Genomic DNA, 22,065 nt, shown 5'->3' with positions numbered 1-22,065 from the left:
GCTCTCCAAGGGGAAAAACTCCAAAATCCTCAACATGTAAGCAGTCCCCTTCTCTCTTGGGTTACAAAAGTTTACAGGTCAGCTTTTCATAGCTGAAAAACTAACGTGGCCAGTATATTTTGGGAGTATTTTTACTGCCTGACAAGGGATGTGATAGGATTCCCATTTGGCTCTGAAATTCTTGTCTGGAGGCTAAAGGGAATGCAAGAATACAACATTTCATATCCTTATACACTTCCCCCCCCCTCAAGGAAATAGATATTTTCCTTCAGTTTTGAAATACAGCAGAGCAGGATTTGGCTTGGGCTGGGTAGCACCATTCATTTAGCCACCGTTTAAAGCCGGGGTCTTCAAACCTGGCCCTTTTATGACTCATGGACTTCAACTCCCAGAATTCCTCAGCCAGCCATGCTGGCTGAGGAATTCTGGGAGTTGAAGTCCATGAGTCATAAAAGGGCCGAGTTTGAAGACCCCTGCTTTAAAGCTATAACAGAGCTGAAAAAAAGTGACTTACAACCAGTCCTTGCACTTATGACCATTGCAGCATCCCCATGGTCATGTGATTAAATTTTGGGCACACTCGGCAACCAACATGCATTTATAACGGTTACAATGTCCCAGGGTCACATGATCATTTGCGACCTTCCCAGATGACTTCCGACAAGCAAAGTCAATGGGGGAAATCAGTTTTTCTTAAGCACCATATGATTCACTTAACAATCATAGTGATTTGTTTAATGACTGACCAAAAAAGGTTGTAAAATTAAGCGCAACCCACTTAACAACCACCTTGCTTAGCGATGGAAATTCCTGTCCCAGTTGTGGTCCTAAATCGAGGACTACGTGTCCATAGCAGGCCACCTTTACTGCCCCCAAGGTTATTTGGCAAAGAAGCAGCTGCTTCGTTTTATCCCCATCTCTCCATATTTTTCTTCTTTTTTTCTCTTATCTCACCATGGATTTTCCCTTCTTTCAGGTGAATTGCATCCGTACAAGGGACTTTGATTGCTCTCTGGCTGTTCCTCTGATATCTGAGGCAGGAAATAAGTTGGACCTTGTAATCAGTCGAAACCCCTTGGCTTTCATTGCCAATACTTGCCTACAGGAGCCAAGCAGCTTTCCAGACCAGCCGTCAGTTGGAGGGGAGGTGAAGACCAGCGCACAGACACTCTGAAGGACAGCTAGGCTTGGTGTCTGCTTTTCTCAAGGTTCTGTGGGAGCAAAGGAATTAATGGGTGTCTGTTGTGTGATGTGTGAGAGTTTTTATTTTGGTTGTTGTTTATTTGTTTTCTTTTGCACTCGTACTTATGCTTAATCTGCGTAATGTCAGTTGCTGTGAAGAGATGTTTCCTCTCCCCCGACCAATCACATTTTGAAGTCAACACAACTTGGCTTTGAAGGTTCAAGCTGAGATGGAGTGAACTAGTCAGGGATGGAGCCAGTTGCTGACAACACCACCCAGAATAATTCACCCACAGGAGAACAACCTTACTCATCATATGAGTGTTTCCAATGCATGGGCTAATAGAGCACAATCTTCTCTTCCCCGGCCTTGAAGGACTTGGATACATGGTGCTGTTTTTGTTTTGTTTAATCAAATTAAGTTAATCTTAAAATGGATTCCCCTTTTTTTGTGAAAGACATCCCTACAACACTCCTTGAGCCCCTTCTTCAGTTCCCCTGCACACTCTCACAGATCACTGTCACGCATCCCTTTGACACTAAGTGCACATTTTACTTTTGGATTTAATTTAAAAGACAACCTATTCATCAAGAAGATGAAGCTCTGACAAACACCTTCCCCATAATTTATTCTTTGGGAGATACCAGAAATACTTTTCACCTTCAAAATCCCCGTAATTTATTCTTTGGGTGGTAACAGAAATATGTTTCACCTTTAAAATATTGCCCAGCTTAATTTCTTACTGAGTTTCTTACTCTCCATCTACCATTTCTTGAAAGCACTTATTATATAGCATTGCATGGGGAACATGAAGTCTCTTGGACCACATTATTTATTTTTGAGCACAAACAGAGCCCCCAAATTGTTCCCAGATGTCCTTTTTGTACACAGTTATGAGTGGGCAGCTGAACATAAGTCACTTGCATCAAAGTCTTCTTCCCCTTAATGATCTGTGTGATGGTGATGGTAGAAGGAACCTTGGTTACTCTGTAGCATGAGACAGTGTCTCTAGATTTCGTACCTCCAAGTACATCCTCTGTGGGTTGCTCCAGTGCAATGTGTACAATTGTTTAATCTCATGATGATGCTTGACACTTTGTTGTAACCTATCAGTAGCAGCATCCCCATGTTTTTCAATAATTACCTTTTCTTCTATGACTTGTGAGCATGATGCCTTTGTAAACCAGGACCTTGCATCAGCCTCCTGAGTCAAATCCTCTTGTAGTGCTGTCGTGTGTGTGATTCTCACATTCTTTTAATTATCTGCCTACAATTAACAATTTCAAAAGAGGCCATGATTTCTTCATTTCAAAAGGGGAAAATGCCAGGATTTGTGGTTTCTACCTGGCCAGTCATTGCCTATGCTAGTGGGTTATGGAAGCACACTTTATTTTGACTATTTAAGTTGACCTTTACTTGGGAATTTACCTCATTGAATGGGACAACTGGCTTCTCTCTTCCTTTCTAATGGTTTTAATTTTGTTGTCATTTTCTACTGTTTTGATCCATATTGAGATGCCACGTTTTGGTCAAGATTGGAAACACCTGTTAGATGAGTGCTGATCCAAGGAGGTTTCTAGTCTGAACCCAGTCCAAGCTGTGAGCATATATATACAGTATCTTTTTTTGCTATTTCACAGCACTGCTATCTCCGTGATTTTCTTATCAAGATGTGCATGAGTCTTATTGGGCTGTCTCTAGCTGTAGCCATTCTCTCTTCTCAAAGTATGCAATATTCCATACCATTGCTGCCATAACCTAAATAATGTGCCATAAAAAAAACAAAAAAAGAAATACTGATGGATATGTGGAAAATGGGGGTTTTATATGCAATATTCTCATAATGGCAGAAGCTCCATGTGGCTTCAATTAGGTTTTTAATGAAGACTTTTAATAAGGCTTTAAAAATTGTCCTTGTATCCCTTCCTATGCATTTTGAATGATATAAAGATGAAATGCATTAAATGTGTATTTTTATCCATATATTAAGAGTGTATTCCTGTACAAAATATTTTTATATGCTAATTTTCTTATGTATCTATGAAAGCACAATATTCAAAGAATATTTTAGTCCTGTTTTGGACCTATTTGTAAATCTGTGTATTTAAATGGTATTACAATTCCTTAGATTTTTTTTAAATTAAATAAAGCAAAATAAATTATAATGTATGTTTTTTTTTAGAAAGTTAACTTATCATAGTGACCTTTCTGTAGGATTTACATCTGTTTCCACAAAGGTAGCTGTAGTTTTATGATCATTATGAGAGCCAAAGGATTTATAATATAAGCAAAGGAAACAAGTAAGACATCTTGTCTTACTGACAGGCTTTTACTTCAAGGAAGTCTTTGTAAGATGGCAGCATAAGACATCTTCTACAATTCTGCTACTGACATTCTGGAAAAACTGTAGCGCTTGTGCCCAACTTAGTCATAGTGCTGATTCTTACTTTGCCATATGACTTTACATTCACAAATAACTACAGAAATGTGTTTATGAAATCCCCAGAACTCAAATTTGCTATTACGTTAATTTTACAGTAACTGTGAGGCTGAACGTAGACACCTGTACACGGATTTTTTTACTTCCAGTTAATGTTAAAAAATATTGCTTCTAACATACTTTACTTCGGAGGTCTGGCCCTTGGGTAGCCATTAAGTGCTACCTATTAAGGCAGGGGAGGTCTCTCTCTTGGAGAATTACACAATGAAATTACTCTTTCCTAGTAATACCATGGCCTCCTTCCTCTTGGATGAATTCTTAGCCACGTGGAAGGGATCATAGCTGGTCTAGTTATTATGGTTCTTCAGTTTACAATTTGACTTCTTTTGGACCAGAAAAAGCCTGGTTAAATTTGAAACATTCAAGAGGATTTGCTCAAAATCAAAATCTTTACTTGGCAACCATGGGTGTCTGGGAGACTGTATGTATGTATGCATTTCTCACCTTTATTATTTTTACAAATAATTCAAGACAGTGAATTATCCACCTTACTTCTATTTTCCATGCAACGACAACCTTGTGAGGGGTTTTTGCTGAGACAGAATGACTGGCCCAAGGTCACCCAGCTGGCTTTCATGGGTAAAGTGGGACTAGAACTCAGTCTCCTTGTTTTTAGCTTGGTCCCTTTACCACTACCTTTGCCTTGGTGCCTTGATGCCTTTACCACTGGCTCTGATAAAATACTAGCCAACATCCTTTGTCCATCTCGAAGGAGAGCCCTTAACCTTGTCTGATACAATTTTTGCCTCCCTTGGAGAAAATGTCAGAAAGTCCCATGTAAGCATGATCCTGTCTGTGTCATTTGAAACAATTCCACATGTCTTCTCGCAATGCCCTTTTTTTATAACACATAGCAATAATTCCTCTTCTGAATTACAGCCATGCAAAAATCAAACGAGAACACTTCCTTTGCTCAATGTCAATTCATTTTCACACGTGCTGGTAGGAGGTAGTTCATTTAGAGAAAATGGCTATTTATTTATTTACTTAACAGCTGTTGTATATTCTTTGTAATAAATCAGACAGGTACAGCTCAAAAAATACTGAATAAAAATTAAATTATATCAAATAATGCAACATCAGGCTACAGCTTGGCTTAAAAGAAAGAAATTAATGTTATAGTTGATTATGAGTTTCTCCAATTCTTCTTCCAATATTAGGCAAGAGAACAAATACTTCATTTCACGCTCTCCTGTTAAGGAGAGGATTGCTGTCATTGTCATAAAAAACACTGGTACAAGTAGTCCTCGACTTATGAGCACAATTGAGGCCATTGCTAAGCAAGACAGATAAGGGAGCTTTTCCCCATTTTATCATCTTTCTTGTCACAGTAGTTAAGTGAATCATATTGCAGCTGTTATTAAGATGGTTATTAAATGAATCGGACTTCCCCGTTGACTTTGTTTCAGAGGGTTGCAAAAGTTGATCATATGACTGCAACCATCATAAATACATGCCAGTTGCCAAGCGGCCAAATTTTGATCACGTGACTATGGGATGCTGTAACAGTCATATGTGTGGAAACTATCATAACTCACTTTTATCAGTACCATTATAACTTTGAACGGTCACTAAACAAATGGTTGTAAATTGAGGACTATCTATACGGATCTCTGATATAAGATGGGGATGAGTTATTCAGGTTTTGTCAACTCTTGCAAAACAAATAAATTAATATGAAAATTTTAAAACGACAGTGCCAACATGATTTGACTCATTCTAACAGGAAAGGGTCGAGGGAAATTTCACTGCTTCATCCATTGATTTATTACTTTTGCTGATCATGAAAATAACACAATGCAAATTTGCTGTGATGGCACTGATCACCTTTCACTATAATTTGTATGCTTAAAGTGCAGCGAGGCCTCACAAATGGTCTTCGGTTCTTCCCATATTCTTTTTGGGCAGTGGTATCAAACTGCCGGCCTGCGGGCCAGATGCGTCATCCGGAAGCTGCCCCCACCCCATTGCCGGCAATGGCAAAACAGTCCCGATACGTCTCGCCACGTCAGTTTTTGAGGATCTCAGTAACTCTATCCACTTTTCCTTGGTCAACAAAATAGGTAGAAATGTACCCCTATACATAGCCATTTCTTTCTTTCAATATTTTCTGTTGAATTCTAATAAGAATGTTAGAAATATGGTATAAAATATTTTAACAAGCCCTAAATAATAAACTGTATCAACGAGTCTTACAGATCACAATTTAATAAATTAGTGAAGATGCAGACATGTCATTTTTATGTTAATAGTACTCAGTAGAATAGCATTTAAACTTTATATAAGTATCTAAATGAAAACTTACTTGAAGGCATTTGGAGAAAAAAAAAACCACAAGAATTATTTGTTCACTTTATACATGAAAGGTTTTTATTGTTTATTTGCAATGATTACAAACTCATCTTAAAAAAAGCAAAATGACTTTAAAATATTGATACCCATTTCATTTATCTAAAAAGCAAAACGGATAAAACTGCAAAATACAAACATTTACTGTATACATATACTGTACCAAAAAAACACCTAATTTTCAGGGCTGAATACAAGCCAAATTCTTACTCCTATATAAATATTCCTTTCTGGAACAAAGATGACAGTTTTAAAACGTCTTTTTAAAAAAATTATTCTAAAAATTATTCTTAAAAAGAGGATAGCCTCCTCTTAATCCACACAGCTACTCATTAGTAGTCATAAGTGTGGATTTGCAGAATTAAAAATGCACACCAACATTTTCAGTAGAAATAAAGATGTCTGCCTTATTTTATAACCATAAAACCTCTGGAGTGGCATTCCTTTCATAATTGCAACCGCACAGCTACAGTAATGACACAAAAATGTTCTAGTACAACAGTGAATTTATCAGAGTACAGCACTGACAGGTTGAGGTCTGTTGAAGAGACATTAGTGAACAATCTCAGGCTGGCATTTGGTTACTTACAGTCCGACTCCCTCCATTCCTAGCAAATGACACAGCCACTCAACATGATTTGGCTACAATGTCAGTGTCTGCCTGTTGCTGTGTAACACCTGTTGCTGATCATTAGTGGGTCATTTGGGAGCTTGTTAGTCCTCTTTCTTCTCCCAAGACAGCTTGTTAACTATGCAATCTCGTTCCCTTTCCCAAGAGAGCTTATGTTAATTATGCAATCTAGAATACGATCTTCAGAAAGACAGCTATTTTAGTCCACTTGGCTTCTGAAATAACCAGGACTGGGCAAATGTGGGTTAGACATTTTCTACTGTATATGTTCCTTGAGCCCAGCCACAAACTGCAAGATTAGGGTTCTAGCCCTAAGCATAGTCACTAGAAAGGAACTTCCACTGAACACGGTATGGCTTGTTTGCAAGTACATGTTTAGAATGAGCCTGTAGATCTCTGGAACAAGTATTCTCTTTGGCCAAACCTGCACAGTGTGTATTTTGAAATCTGCAAATGTCAACTTCTATATTTTTAGATAACGTATTATTTTCCTTTTGCCACACTTTACTGTAGAAAAATACTGATTCTTCTCCAAAGATTTGGATCCAATTGTGTAAAGCTAAGTTTCTGATCTAATTCTACAGACAGAAACATATGCCTCAGAAGCATATTACATTCGTTAAGTGCATGGCCTTATCTTCTTTCCTGAAAAGAGTGTGCATATTGTAATTTTTCTTTTCCACCTCTCCTGCATAGCAGAATCAAAGTAATTTAGCTTAAATGCAGATTAGGCAGGCTGCTGTTCCTTTTAAACAGGATAGAAAGCTGGACATGGGCTGATGGAATATACTAATGCCGTAGATGGAACTGTATGAACGTTATGTGATTGAACGTTATGTGATTTTCCCTGTCAACTGATTAGCATTAAGAGTGTAATCCTTTTTGGTAGACCACTATAGACCTGCAAAAGTCGCCCTTTAGGTTTATCAAGATTACTTAATACTATGAGCAAGACTTTGGATTCTATCAGTGGCTTTACTACGGGGCAAATTTAGGGGAGTAGAGACACTTATGACTCAACTAGATATTTGGTCAAGACTGGTGAAAGGGCTGAAGTGTTCCTGATTTGCTTTCAGCAAGGGAAGATACTTCAGCTTAGGATATATAAAAAACTTTAAAAAGTGAGTTTTCAATTTTGGATTGATTGCTAGAAATATTCAATTAAAAATTGTGCATCGGGGGATTAAGATTGTTTTTCAGTAGACAATCACTTTTTGTTTATTTTTGGCCTATATCTGTAGCAACTGTGCATTTAAAGAGTTTGTGGAATAAGTGGCTGTGTTAACTAAAATATCTGGTCTTAGGCCCTCTTAGCTAAAGCAAGCTATGACAATTGTTTTATCTATTTATTAAGTCAGCCCACACCAAATGACTCTGGGCAGCTGACTTGTCAATCATAAATTCCAAAATGTTTCTAGCTTCTCCAAACTTTCCTTTTACAACACTGGTATTTACACGTTGTCTCAGAAGCAGATTTCACTTATTGACCTGGTACTTTATTTTTGTGTAAATATGGAAGATTTCATGATGACCACAAAAGCAAAAAATAAATAAAAATGAAGCCTGCCAGAATTTTAGGTTTTCTTTTGTTAGAAATCATCTGTTCTCCACTTCTTCCTCTTCGCAATTCCATGGCCATTCAATTCTTAGTCAAATCATTTATTTCCACTAGGTTTTTAGCTGGACTGATACTCTGCCTAGTAGGTTTAGTTTCATTATAAACAAGTACAAATGTCTAAAGGCAATATATTGTGACATTGTGGGTTATTTATTCAATTATTTAACCATACCTTCCATTAGTACTATAGCTACTTCTAAGAATGTTGACAGCTTGAAAGATTGGACAAAGAGAAGGACCCATTTCCAGACATCTAAAGAGCCTGCCTTGGTTGGAAACAAGCCTGAAATGGCCAGTTGCAAACACAGGTTATGTCCAACTGTTTTGACTAGACATTAGCAAATGCCCATTTAAACCTGTTATAAACTTTTTCACCTTATGCATATCTAGAGCAGTTTAGGAAACAAGCCATACTTCCACGACAACAAATTGTTGTACTCTAATGTTCTTCCCGGTCCCCACCCCTCCTTTTTTGGAAATACAATTTCTTTGAATAAACATTAAGAATATCCCCACCCCACCCCTATATCCAAACCAGTTCACCCACAAGTTAGTCACAATACTGAATATTTAACTTCTTCATTACAAATGATGGATAAAATAGGCCACATAATTCTACAAAGTGAATTAGAAAAAAAAATCAATCGTTTTGCAGTCATAAATAAGTAGAAAATACAAACGATTAATAGTTTTCCCTGCCCAGCCCCTCCCATTCATTGGCCTTATTCAGCAGAACCTATTCTTAACATTCAGATATAACACATTCTATTATTCACAAGTTTTGCTCTATGAAAATATGATCCTTGAAACAAAAACTGAAGGTTGATGGGCTAAATCTTATGTGACAATTTATTTATTTTTTTCTTGTAAGAGTCCTTCATGACTTCAGGTCATGATTAGAAAACCTGTTTAGCTGGAAGGAACCAATTCTGATCACAGAATTTAACCTTGAAATAGGTTGGGTACTACTTTTCTTAGATGGAAGTCTACAGTGTGGGACTGATTCTCTGTTTTTTTTCATGAAATACATCTTCTCATGCTATCTGCTTTAGATTATCCCCTCGGTTGATATATCTGCTTTTGGTTCAGTGGCTGTTCTTGAAACTAGCAAAATATTGCACTATCTTTCATGTAAAATGCACCAGGGAAGTCAAGTGAACGAACTGTTAAGATTTGCCTTCATCCTAATTTCTCGCTGCCTTCAATGATACCAGTGACTTGTGCTTCATTTAATTAAGCTGCAGTCCTATCTGGAATGCAATGGAGTTTGCGATACCAATGCCCTGCATCTTTGGTTTTGCAGGATTAGAAAACAAAGCAAACAGTAGCTTTCTCTTGGCTTCCTTGCTTATTTTGTAACTAACCTTTTTACTGGCCATTTTTCAGTACAGTAGGAAGATAAACAATTTCCAAAGGGTTTGTATTCTGGAAGTGTTTACTTATCAGCTCTTGGTAACAAGAAAGCAAAGCATTTCCATTCATGGCCACCTGCATATACTGCAAGCTGTGTTCCCTCAAATAAAATAAATCACAGATTCCATCCACAAACAAATATTAGCTAAACAAGACACCTGAAATAACTGTTTTGGTCCTTTATTTATAGTGTTTATATATATATAAAACCTAACATAACAAGTATGTGCATAATACATATGCAGTGGCCATAGATAGCATAAGACACAAACTGATTCTTAATTTCTTTCTTTTCTTAAAGCATATAGGAATGTTTTCAAATACTGGCTAAGTTCCAGTTTCAACTACAGTTTCTGTCACTGACAGACAAAATTAGCAGAGATTACAAAGGAAAGGGGTTTTGCAATTTCTGGCTCACAATCCTGCTCAAATTGTGTCTATTACCAATATAAAGCTTAAAGGGGGCACCCTTCCCCCAAGATCAATGCCCATATGGAAAAGGATTGAGCCATTACTCAATGAAGGTTGAAAACAAACGTTTTGCAGGATTTGGGGTGAGTTTTCCAGAGGCAAAACCTCATTCTGGAAAAAGTGGGGAACTTAACTTGCCAATAAAACTTCCGTTGAGTATTTTATGCCTCGTTCAGTCTAAAATAAATGTATAACTTACTTGATCTTCTTGTGTTTCCTTGGATCAATGGATATACATGTCAGTTTAACCCTGTGAATATCAGTCTATTTACTCTTTCTCTTTCTCCTTTTTCTTTCTGTGCTTTCTTGTTTCAGTAGCTTCATCAATAGGTTCTAGTGGACTTTTTTCTGCATCTGCACTCAACACTATGCAACTTAGCTGACTGGTACGATACAGGCCCACCACTCCTTTTTTCGTTCTAACAAAGATAAAGTTTGGCAAATGTGTGACTTTAAATATGATTTGCAGTATCTTTGTAAATGTAGCATTATGTAAAGGGTTTTCTGACACTAACTTAATGTTCTAACAAAATCAAAGTCCAAATGACTTATTTCTCAGGTGCAGACTACAAGAATGGGCCAGTTTATACATTTAGTTATATGATTACACTGTCAAATTTACATTTCTGTCTAAGAGTGAGATAACACTAGGTGACAGATTCAGGCTTACCAGCATTTTACATCAACTCTTTAAATCTAAGAGAAACTCAACCGTACTCCAATCTGTATTTAAATCTGCATAGAAACTTGTTACTGAATGTAGAATCAATTCTTCCTTTGATGGAAGAAATCATCTCCTCTGCCCCCCCCCAAAGATTATCAGTTAAAATGCTTTCCAGCAAGAATGATTCTGCCACCTTCTTAGAGCCTGTTCACAAGCTGCTCAGATTATTCCCCTGGTTCCAACTCCCTCTTATATTTATTCATTTATCAAATTTACATGGCCGCCCATCTCATAAAAAAAAATTACTTTGGGTGACATACAACAATTGCAGCTACAATATTGCAGCTTCCAATTATCATGTAAATATATTCCCACATGGCTCACAGCAACATAAAAACATGTACTTTTTCTTTAATTCTACCTGCTTCTACCAGAAGAAGATAGTGCCACACCGTTAATTAAAAACCAGTTTCTAAAATGCCAGAGCTTTTTTTTTTTTTTTGGTTAAAAAAAGTCCAAAATGAAATTTTGCACTACCCTGTTCCCAACCACATCAACACTCAGAGAAATCTAAAGCTTGTATATGTGCACATGTATGCATACGTATCAGCGCAATCCTACATATGTCTACTCAGAATTAAGTCCCGTTATGTTCATTGAGGCGTATTTGCAAGACAGTGTTTGCATAGGATTGCGCCTGGGTATACTGTTGGCAAGAAAAATCAACTAAACATGGTAACTTAGCAGTATGAATAAAAGTTAGTTAGATATGCTTGTGTGGAAAACAGAAGATAAATTCCTGCAGTGTGCCTAATTTGATATGAAAGCTCTGTTTCTAAATAGAGCAGGACAGCCATCTGCTGTGATTTACTTTACAAAATATTAAAAAATAAAAACCAAACACACAAAAAAATTACTTTCTCTATGAGAAATAAAAATAACCCTAGTGCAAATATAAAGCTCTGTAAACCTGGTCCTATGAAAGATTCTATGGTTAGTAAACAGCAGTTTTAAAGCAGGTGTCCTCCTCTCATAGAGAGAGCTCACATTGTTGTCTCCACGATGACATGACTTGGCTTCTTGGCCAGTTCTCCGTTGGCCAGGCCAGGAGGGCCGAACGTGGCAGCAACCTCGGCTTCTTTGTCCCACCGCGTGATCTCGCGAGGAGCAGCCATTGTCTTCACCCTCTAGGGAGAAAAGCGTACATGGAAATGAAGAGACTTCCAAATTTATGGAGGCTAAGTCTATATTAAATAGTCAAGATGTTGCCTATTTTGGATTTAATAGGAAGAGGTACTTAGGAATATAGCGAAGTTTATACACAGTAGTTATTGGCTGTTGCTTTTTCCAAATTCACACAGCCATGAAAAAGATATGGCTGCTTTAGTAAGCTGCACATTGATGTTCCATTCCAAAAAGTACTGTACATATTATTAAATATGACAGCTATTTACCATGCAATAGAATATGAGAGATTGTTATCCTTCCTTGCAAGTCAAGAAGTACCATTTCAGTCTGATTAAATTTACTATTTTCAAACTGTTCTCTTTATGAATTTCCAATAGACTGATTGGGGAAATAGAGCAAGAGGTTGGATAAGCAGCTTTCCTTAGTTTATAATCACATACTTCAAATAGTAGAAGGATTCTGATTCACATGTTTAGTTAAACCAAAGTGTGACCATTATCAAGCAGTATATTTATAGAGGGTGTGATAACCAATTGGGTATGTTTTGATCCCAGAAGCCACTGTCTACCCCCTTACCAGGCTGGGATGAGAAAGCTGATCTTATCATTAGGAAAGTGTACAGTAATGTAAACAGGGGAGGCCAATTAGGAAAGTAATGCAAGGAAGGAGGTTAAATTTCCACTAGATGGCTCCCCAACTCATATTGTAGCTAATGAAGTCAGCTCCTTCCACACTGTGCGTGATACAAATGAAATGTGCAACTTTTATGGAGTGTGCATAAGGAGAGATGTGTGTTATCTGAGAATACCATAGGACTTCCTGATCTTGGAAATCTTTTTGAAATCTACTATCAAAATTTATCCTAACTTTTCTGTGACTTCATGGCAATGAATAGCTTCTATATAAAAGGAGTCAGTCTGGTATGGTGGTTTAAAGCCTCCAGGCTAGAAACTGGGAGTCTGTGATTTCCAATCCAGCCCTAGGTGGGAAACCAGCTGGGTGACTTTGGATCAGTCCCTCTTTCTCAGCCAAGGGCAAACCACTTTTGAAGAAAATGTTGTTCAGGAAATTGAAAGGATACAAACTGGCTCCAGAACATAGAAAGCAAATAAATGATTAGCTTCTACATAACTGTATATTCTATTTTTTTTGCACATTGATTGTATGATACTATGTACTCTTGGTACATATATATCATATATGAGAAAATATGATATAGTACAAAAGCTATGCAAAGCACACTGAGTATTGGATAGGGATCAAGTTCTAGATCAGGGGTTCTCAACCTTGGCAACTTTAAGACTTGTGGACTTCAACTCCCAGAATTCCTCGGCCAGCAAAGCAGGCTGAGGAATTCTGGGAGTTGAAGTCCACAAGTCTTAAAGTTGCCAAGGTTGAGAACCCCTGTTCTAGATCATGGTCCTGTCTTGGGGGTGACTTGCTATGGTATGCTATCATTAAAAGACAGGTTTTCAAAAAATAATAATAGACATTTCCTCACTGAAGACACAGGTACTATTAGGGCTGAAAAAGTTGAAAGTCTCTACTTTAGGAAAATAATCTGGGATAGAAGGTTTACAATTCAAGTGATACAAATCTAATTTGTTATTTCGCATCATACCAATGTTTAAACTCTCCTGTCTATATTCCATTTTCCAACTAACCAGTTGCTGAATTTGTTTCAGCAATCTTTTCCAATAAGTGAATATGATCAAAAGACAGATGTTTAAAGTGTTACCGAATCTTGTTCTGTTCAATAGAACTAAAAATGTATCAAAACAGTGCCTGTACAATAACCACATCTGCTGAAATGAATGCCTGAGAACATCTTTGTAGCTGTAGAAACTACATGCCAGCCCTGGATGAATTGCTGTGTTAAGGGATCAGAAAGACCGCTGCAAAGAAAACCATCTGTTTGAATGCTTAAAAGTTCTGGTAGTTGATAGTTGTTTTGGATTTACCTCAAGGAGAGAGCCATCTGACTGCAGGATACGGATAACTGTAACCAATGGGATGCAGATCATAGATGAAAGAGCAAGTATCCAACCCAGACCGATTGCCCACGTAGGGTAGATGTAGACTTTGTTGTAGGTCAGGGGGGTATACTTGACTAGAGAAAATATGAAGCACCCCTGTGTTAGAGAAAAAAATAAAGCAAAGAGATTCAAGCACATGAAACAATTATGCTTTCTTCAAACAACAATTTATATAGTGGAATGAGTCACCAACAGCCTTTCAAACACCTTGTTGGGGGGTCCCTGGAGCCTTTTTAATTGTGATTGTTGAAATCAACAGACTTTTTAGAGGGCAAAATGCGATAATGTAAAACTGTAAAATAATCCAAACGCCATTCTTAAAAAAAGTCCTTAAAACCCAAGGAAAAGTATAAAATCTTGGCTCCTCCCCCCCTTCACTTCATTACCGTATCTATTGTAGCCTTAGTTCCCAAATATTGTTAAGACTTACCCAGCTTTGGTTTACATTATCTGTGATTAGTCTAATGAAAGGAAAATGAAACTGACAATAACCTTTTTTTTTCAAGGACAGAGGGTTTTTTTTGGGGGGGGGGGAGTCTCTTTTTTATTCCTAAGTCTTTATAGTCTTTTTACCTTGGTAGAGATGGCGGTATTTCTTTAAAGTCTTGGGCCTCTGAACTTACCTCCCTAACTCTTGCAAAAGCTTTGGAATGAATTAATCTTTAAATGAGGAAAGAAAATATCCATAAAATTGTACTTTAAAAACTCAGGGTTATGCTACAGAAATTTTAAACAAAAAGTTAGCTAAGCCAGTTTTGTTTTCCTGGTTCCTTCAATATTCAAGTTTCACAGCAAGTATAAATAATTATGGTGTGCAATAAAGCATGAAAATTAACTTGAGTAGTGTTACCACACACCACAAAGAAGAAAGGTCTTTTATATGTCCATAACACTGCTTATTTGTTTTACCTTGGGTTGCATAACATGTCACCCGATCTATTCAGCTGTTCCAGTTATTGTATTTGGGGCAAAGGATGTTTTTGACAAATATGCATGTCTGATGCCTGACTTAAAAAAAAATAGTAACTGAGGCTCCACAAATGCCAATGTCTTTAAAAACAGAAGCTTAGAACCCTTCTCAAATGCCATCTGTACACACACGCAGGATATCTTTTGCCACAAACAGCTTTATAGTTGTTAAAAAATATGCTGCCATTTTAGTTAACAGCTAGTTAACCACACAGCCATCAGTGAGATGATTAAAACATGCAATTAAAAGAATCTCTGAATTATCACAAAAAGCATTTAGTGATGGCACTGAAAGCTTGATACAGGTTCTTGCTTGCAAAGTGTCTTGTATGCAGCTGTTACCTTAATTTCTAATCAACAATGAACCCCTCCCCCATTTCTTTCCCAGCTACCACTATACATTTTTGGTCCAGTGGCTACAATCACAATTTTGAGAGCTTGTAGTTGGGCATTCTGACAGAAGAACCTTGTGGATACTTTTGCATTTTAAAAATGGCTACCACTGTGGTTTTCACCAACTAAAGTACCAATTTACTGTAAGACAAGCTACCTTATAATAGCAGTCATGATAGACTGTTTCCTCCCATGAGGATTAAATTCAAATTTCCAGATGTCCTTGCCATTCATATAATCCTTGCCCACAGTAGGCTCTTTCAAAACCCACTCTCCAGTTTTGGAAGAGCTTATGATGCATTGATTGCTGTGTCTACCTTTTGCCCTCTCACATAGTATAATTTCCAGTTAGGTGATAGCAGGGACAGCAGAAAAGGACTTGCAGTCCTCCAACACCTTTTTACAAATGAACTATTTTCTCAGCTTTGGAGAGGAGAATAATGGGATGCTTGGGCATTCCTACTTAAAACCAATGGGTTTTGCTTACTTCTCAAATATAATGAATAGAGAGGGAAAATGTACTGGGAAGGGACTTTCACCATGTGGGTGCTCACTATTCTGGTGGCTATTTGCTTTACCTCCAAAGAGAAAGTGGTTCAAAAAAGGGTCTTTCAAGATTTTAATAGACAGGTGACTTGGGATCTGTGGGCACAGACTCTTTGCCACATCTGACATTTCAGAAGATTCTTTTAATTCAAACATGGAAAGTGTCAGACACTCTTCATTCCACATAGTTCCTTAGGTTCCTTAGTTTCAAATACATCTCTGTTTCTTAGGTGTTTTTTAGAAAAAATAGTAGGTAGCCACAGTCCAGTATTTTGTTTGGAAATGGCCAGCCTATCCAGAAAAAAAAGACAAAAATAGCAATAGCAATAGCATTTAGACTTATACACTCCCCCATAGTGCTTTACAGCACTCTTTGGGCAGTTTACAATGTCAGCCTATTGCCCCCAACCATCTGGGTCCTCATTTTACTGGCCTCAGATGGATGGAAGGTTGAGTCAACCTTGAACCCATCAGGGACAAACTCCAGGCTGTGGGCAGAGTTAGACTGTGCAATACTGCACAACCCTTGGTCATTGGCCACCATCACAGTGGTAACCAATTTGTAAATTAAACAATGCCCACACAAACATTCAGTATGGATGCTATTAGCTACATGTTTTCAAAATGCTAGATGAACCCATCTTTCACCTCAAAATTGCTCCTTTAATGATAAAGGTAACATGTCAGCTATAGAAGCCAGTTACAGGTCAGTAAAAATCTTGTAATCAATGAAGAGCTTACACATTAGACACATTACTCATTAAACACTGTATCTATTCAATCTTATTTCTTTTCAGATAATGCAAGGAGCAAAAAGCTAATTAGACTCACAAAAATATTCTAAATCAAGTTTAGGCAAAGACATGTCCATCCTTACCACGCAGAGAATTGGTGTGATTAAAATCCAACTCCATTTCATCCAAGGACCAGGCCTGTAACCAATCATATCTTCAATGGCATCGTAAAAATTGTCAGCGCCTAGAGTTTCAACACAGAAGAAAGGAATTGTATTACTCTGCATATTCTGCCTATGTACAGTATGCTCTACAGCTATGCTAGATTTTCAAGGAGAAATGCATTTACTGTGTTGGGAGTGTGAAAAGCTCCGTGAAAGCCTTTATTCTTTTGCTTTTGTCTTCTATACCTTTGTTCTCCTGAGCTTTGGTGTTCTTAAATTTGGAAAGGGCTTCCTTTATTTATCTCCTTGTGCAGTTGATACAACTAACCTGATATTGTGAAATAAAAATGATGGCATCGTACAGCCAGTGTTTACGGCATTGCTACTTAAATTGTTCTATAGAGGTTTTGTTCTTTGTACCAAGCAGATAAAAGCAATAGGGGGAAAAATACTGTAGTTCTTGGCCCCTAAAATCTGTCCTTTTATGACTTCAGGAGGCGAGGCGGACTTTTACAGCCTTAAAATGAAGCATTACAAGAAAGAGGAAAGCAATGAACTCAGTTCTTGGAGGTCAAGTGAGAATGTTTTCCAAGAATTTTGAAGTACTTGGCTGAATCCCCACTATGCAGAGAAGCCATGTAATAAATTCCTTCCTTGGCCTGTAAGGTTTCATCTCTCTGTCCTCTAATTCTGTTTGACTCTAATAAATATATTACAGTGTTGCAAGATCCCTGTAGCTTTCAATGCTGCTGTGGGGAAATGGTCAGATCAGAACTTAATTTCCAACTTACCATAAACCCAGGCTACAGCAATGCATTCAAAGAATGCGACCCACAAAAGGCATACACCACTAGCTGCATAGTAGTCAAAGAGTTGAAACACATACATGCCACCCTGAAAAAGGACAAAAAATGAACCCCGATGGGTATTAATATACCAACACAAAGATACACAAGAAACATTCATTGTAAGTGACATATCTTTAAATCACTATTCTCAAAATTTCCTGCCAGCAAATACAATTACCAGTCAACTCTTTGGACATCAAAAAGTATACACTCATGTGTTTCCTAAAACCTGCACTCTTTCCTTATTCTAGAAGGCATTTTGAAAGAGACAATGACTAAATAAAATTAAGCCACTTGACTAACACCATTCTAATACTGCTGCTTAAACTGTGTGGTTTTTTTTTTAGGGCACCATTTATAGAAACATGATGGAAGGAAGGAACTGAGTCTTGAAGACAACTGAAGTCTTGAATATAATACTTAGGTAAAACTCACCAAGAGTTGCCCAATATAAGGATGGTGGAACTCTTTTCCTAAATCATGTTATTTTCTTTCATGCATGGCATTATCGAGAATGCCTAGTTACAACATTCTGAATATGAGAGAGCCATCGTTTTCCACGTTTTACGTTTAATTAGCTTCTTTTCATATCTGTCTTATCTCACACACAAGAATGTAGCATATTGCCCAGTTGAGCACAGTTTTGCAGAAATACAATGCTTCATCATAGCAGAGTAATATTATAAAGTTTGAATCGTCATGAATCTAGGCTGGAACATGTGCTAAATTTAGAAGACCATACAGAGGGGCTTAAATTGTTTGCAGAGTAATTCTTTGAAGCATTCTCTCTCTCTCTCTCTTGTTTATTTGGGCAGAAGTTTTCCAGGTTTTTCCGGCAGAATATGTGTTTCACAACACCTAATTGTTTTAAATAAAGATGGCAAGGAGCATCTCCTGGGAGCTTCCCTATGCAAAGCACTTGTTTTACCATTACACTAGGATGACGCCTTGTATTGTAACTTCTTTGAATAGAAAAAAAGAAGAAGAAAAGCAACAACAGCCAATTACTTACTTCAGTCACCATAGCTAGTCCCAGAAGATAGCTGAGGAAACAGATTATAGCGATGAAGATTTCCCGTCGGTAACCCTTCCTTAGGAAGGATGGGTACAGATCAACTAACGATGTGATCTGCCCTTCAACTTCAACAAACTGTAGGGGAGAATAAAAAATGAATGGGGTAATGCAATGTATTATTTTATTCTTGTGTAAAAATATATCTCTTGTAAAAAAAGTTAGTATTCACTATTTATTAACATAGCACTGTATATACTGTGTTTCAATATTCAAGACTGGAGCTGATAATAAGCTCTTCGTGGGATTACTGTTTTCCCTTTCACCTCCTAATTAGATGCGAGTTCAGTTACTGCAAGCATAAAACTTATGAACAAAAGGAGAAATAAGATAGTAAAGAGATAGGTCTGTTTGTAGACTCTCCAGGGAAAAACCGAGTAATTCTTGGAAGGAACTTGATAAACTGTTTTCCATGTAGTGTCTGCATGACAGTGGGTTTTCATAATTTCTTAACAGAAAAATATTTCTATCCTCTCATTTCCTTCTAGCATGAATCAGACATCCTCAGAGAAGAAGTCCTATGAAAATCTCCCTTATTTTCATCTGGCCCTTTCAACTGTACATTTAAGAAAGCTGGCTTCCATTTTCCCTGCTAAAAATATAATATAAATCATGATGAGTTGTTAAATTAAGGGAAAATTTTAGGGCTACTTACAAACACAATTGAGCCTAAAATTTCCATTGCTAAACAAGACAGTTGTTAAATGAGTTTTGCCCCCATTTTATGACCTTTCTTGCCACAGTTGTTAAGTGAATCACTGCAGTTGTTAAGTGAATCTGGCTTCCACATTGACTTTGCTTGTCAGAAGTTTGTAAAAGGTGATCATATGACCCCAGGACACTGCAAACATCATAAATGCATGCCAGTTGCCAAATGTCTGAATTTTGATCACACGGCCATGGGGATGTTGCAATGGTCAAGAATGTGAAAAAAGGGTCAAAAGTCACTTTTTTCAGTGTTGTAACTTTGAATGGTCACTAAACAAGTGGTTATAAATAGAGGACTAGCTGTACAAACACTTCATATATACACTCTTTGTAAATCCAAACCTATTAAAACCTTAAGATATTTCTAGTTGTTCTACTCTTCTAACTATATTAATGTTTAATAAAATAGAGCTATGATATATTAATATAAAAACAAAGCAAGATGGGAAATAATAACAAAAGCCATTATTAGAAAAATAAAATTTAGCACTAGGTAGAAGTATGGAATATAGGTGCTCAAAATGCTCACCCGATATAAATACACATGCAAGCATGTATACAATCCCTTTTTTTTAAAGAAAACTCATTCCCTTTTAAAATCTGTAATCTTTTAGCTTTTGTCTTGTTTTGTGGTTCAGTTAGTAAAAATAAACTATCTTTGTATATTGAGTAAAAAGAACCCAATAGAGATTTGTGTGATTCTTTTTTTTAGTAAATGGTTCTATTCATGTAAGTAATTTAATAATAAATCACACTTTACAGAGAGAAGTTTAGTATTACATTTTTTTAAAAAGTAAGCAAATATCACAGAGGCAGTTCTAAAATGCTTCTGTGAGCTGACATTCTTCCATAACTTGCATTTTTGTCTATTATTTTATTAGAGTGAGCATATTCCCTTATTGTCCTTAATTTCATATTTGCTTCTACAGCCAATCAACGTTTGGCTTTGTATGGCTTCTTAATAATCCTTAGAAATCTGGGATCTTAGCCCTTAAGAAATTCTGACTTTTCTTTTTCTCCTGCCATGTAACTGTATCCAGCTTGTTCCTAAGCTGCTGTAGCATTCCAAAATCCAGCTTGACATGGCTCCAAAAGCAAACAAAACATTAAGTGCTCCAATTAGCTTTAATTATTTGACACAGTGAGCCTGAACTGAAATGACTGAACATTACCAGGCAACCTTTAATTTACATAAGTACTTGGTTGCAGAACCACAGCTCTGAGGATGTCTGAACATTCAATTTGGAAGTGATTAAAAGTCACTCACTGGCATTCAAAGATTAAACCCCCAAGAACCATTTAGAACAAATGAAATGCTTTGCCAAATTATGAGATTAAGTAAACAACAACCAGAGGGGAAATTCTTCTAATCTCCACCATATGAGAGGTTTTGAATTCAGTAAAGTTTCTGCCCCAGGCTAGTAGATTAATGCAACATTTTAACTATTTTCCCAAATAACAATTAGGAGTTTGTTGGCTTAAAATCTTAAACCATTTCAAAGACGACCTCTCTAAAATCCTAGGACAGCTGTGCGACTTGTAATAGTCTGGAGATTATTAACAGATTTCTTTGTGTTACATAAAAAAGCCTTGAGAAGTCAGTCTCCCAGAAAACATATTGTTGAGGACAGGCAAAAATATCCAGTGCATATGGAAACGCCGATTCACATATATCAAGGCCTTTGAATTATATGGCTACGAGAAGAAAGAGCAACCTGGGCACGCCTCCATTTTTACTCTGAATTTTATTCCCATTTCATTGGATTTACCTAAACATTTTAAGAAGCAAAATACATAAAGGCAGGAATGAACTAAGGCTTAGTCTATCCTTTAATAGTTTTATAAAAGTATCTTTTTTAGAAATAAATAGGGGTATACATTACAAAATATGCAGTAATAAAATCTATGTTGTGGAGGTAGAATCCCCAGTGTGACACCCTGTTGGATTTGACACCTTCTGTGTCTTTTTCTAAAGTTTAGATTATTTTAATTATATTTATATGCATTAATATGAATGAGAGGGTGAGAGGGAGGGAGGGACGGAGGGAGGAAGGAAGGAAATAGTAAAATAGTTTCAGCTTCCAGTATCATATTTCCAATGTTATTATTTATAGCTTTAACACTTTGTTTTGAAGCTAAATCAATTTTCCCAACAAAGGGCAGAAATAAGTAGAGTTAAAAGAGGTAAATAAAGACATGCCAATATGCTTCCTCTAAGCAGAGGCAAAAACTAGAGAGGATAGTAAGCACCTTTATATTAAACCAGTATTTTGTAACTGGTTTTGCGCCCCCCCCACCCCATGTAAGCATTTGGAAATTAACTGATGTGCCTTGTAGCAGGCATTTTGTGCATCTGCCTATAGTCATTTTGTAATCACCCCCCCAAAAAAATTTCTCAGAATTCCACTAGTGCCTCCCATTTCAAGAGGTTTTGAGGATTCCTATTATAAAACCTATGCTGAAATTTCACGATAAGAGACAGTTAAATGAATAACATTGTCACCTTTCTTGATTAATCTTAATAGGAAGAAAGACAAGCGATTCTTCTTTGGATCAACACTTCAGAGCAAAAAAATGT

The 22,065-nt window shown here is 37.0% G+C and overlaps 2 protein-coding genes across 5 annotated transcripts in view; one reads left to right on the top strand and one right to left on the bottom strand.

The window, feature by feature from the left end:
* Nucleotides 1-1,285, top strand: part of LOC107292489 (glutamate receptor-interacting protein 2-like) — a 108,192-nt gene extending 106,907 nt beyond the window's left edge. Inside the window, exon 24 of the mRNA XM_029285156.1 lies at nt 977-1,285. Within this exon, the coding sequence (XP_029140989.1) occupies nt 977-1,174 (198 nt within the window). The 3' untranslated portion in view covers nt 1,175-1,285. The remainder of the gene's footprint in view (nt 1-976) is intronic.
* Nucleotides 1,286-9,060: 7,775 nt separating this feature from the next.
* Nucleotides 9,061-22,065, bottom strand: part of SLC6A6 (solute carrier family 6 member 6) — a 50,636-nt gene continuing 37,631 nt past the window's right edge. For all 4 annotated transcript variants that reach the window (XM_015821583.1, XM_015821586.1, XM_015821587.1 and 1 more), the window contains 5 exons: nt 18,720-18,857; nt 17,651-17,753; nt 16,839-16,939; nt 13,979-14,149; nt 9,061-12,016 (listed from right to left, as the gene is read on the bottom strand). In XM_015821583.1, coding sequence (XP_015677069.1) covers nt 11,873-12,016; nt 13,979-14,149; nt 16,839-16,939; nt 17,651-17,753; nt 18,720-18,857 — 657 coding nt within the window. In that variant the 3' untranslated portion in view covers nt 9,061-11,872. The remainder of the gene's footprint in view (nt 12,017-13,978; nt 14,150-16,838; nt 16,940-17,650; nt 17,754-18,719; nt 18,858-22,065) is intronic.

Source organism: Protobothrops mucrosquamatus, unplaced genomic scaffold (assembly GCF_001527695.2).
Source record: "Protobothrops mucrosquamatus isolate PMUCROS unplaced genomic scaffold, P.Mucros_1.0 scaffold1358, whole genome shotgun sequence".
Lineage (NCBI taxonomy): Eukaryota > Metazoa > Chordata > Lepidosauria > Squamata > Viperidae > Protobothrops > Protobothrops mucrosquamatus.
Note: the sequence above shows the minus strand (reverse complement) of the source record. Positions and strands in the feature narration are given on the sequence as shown.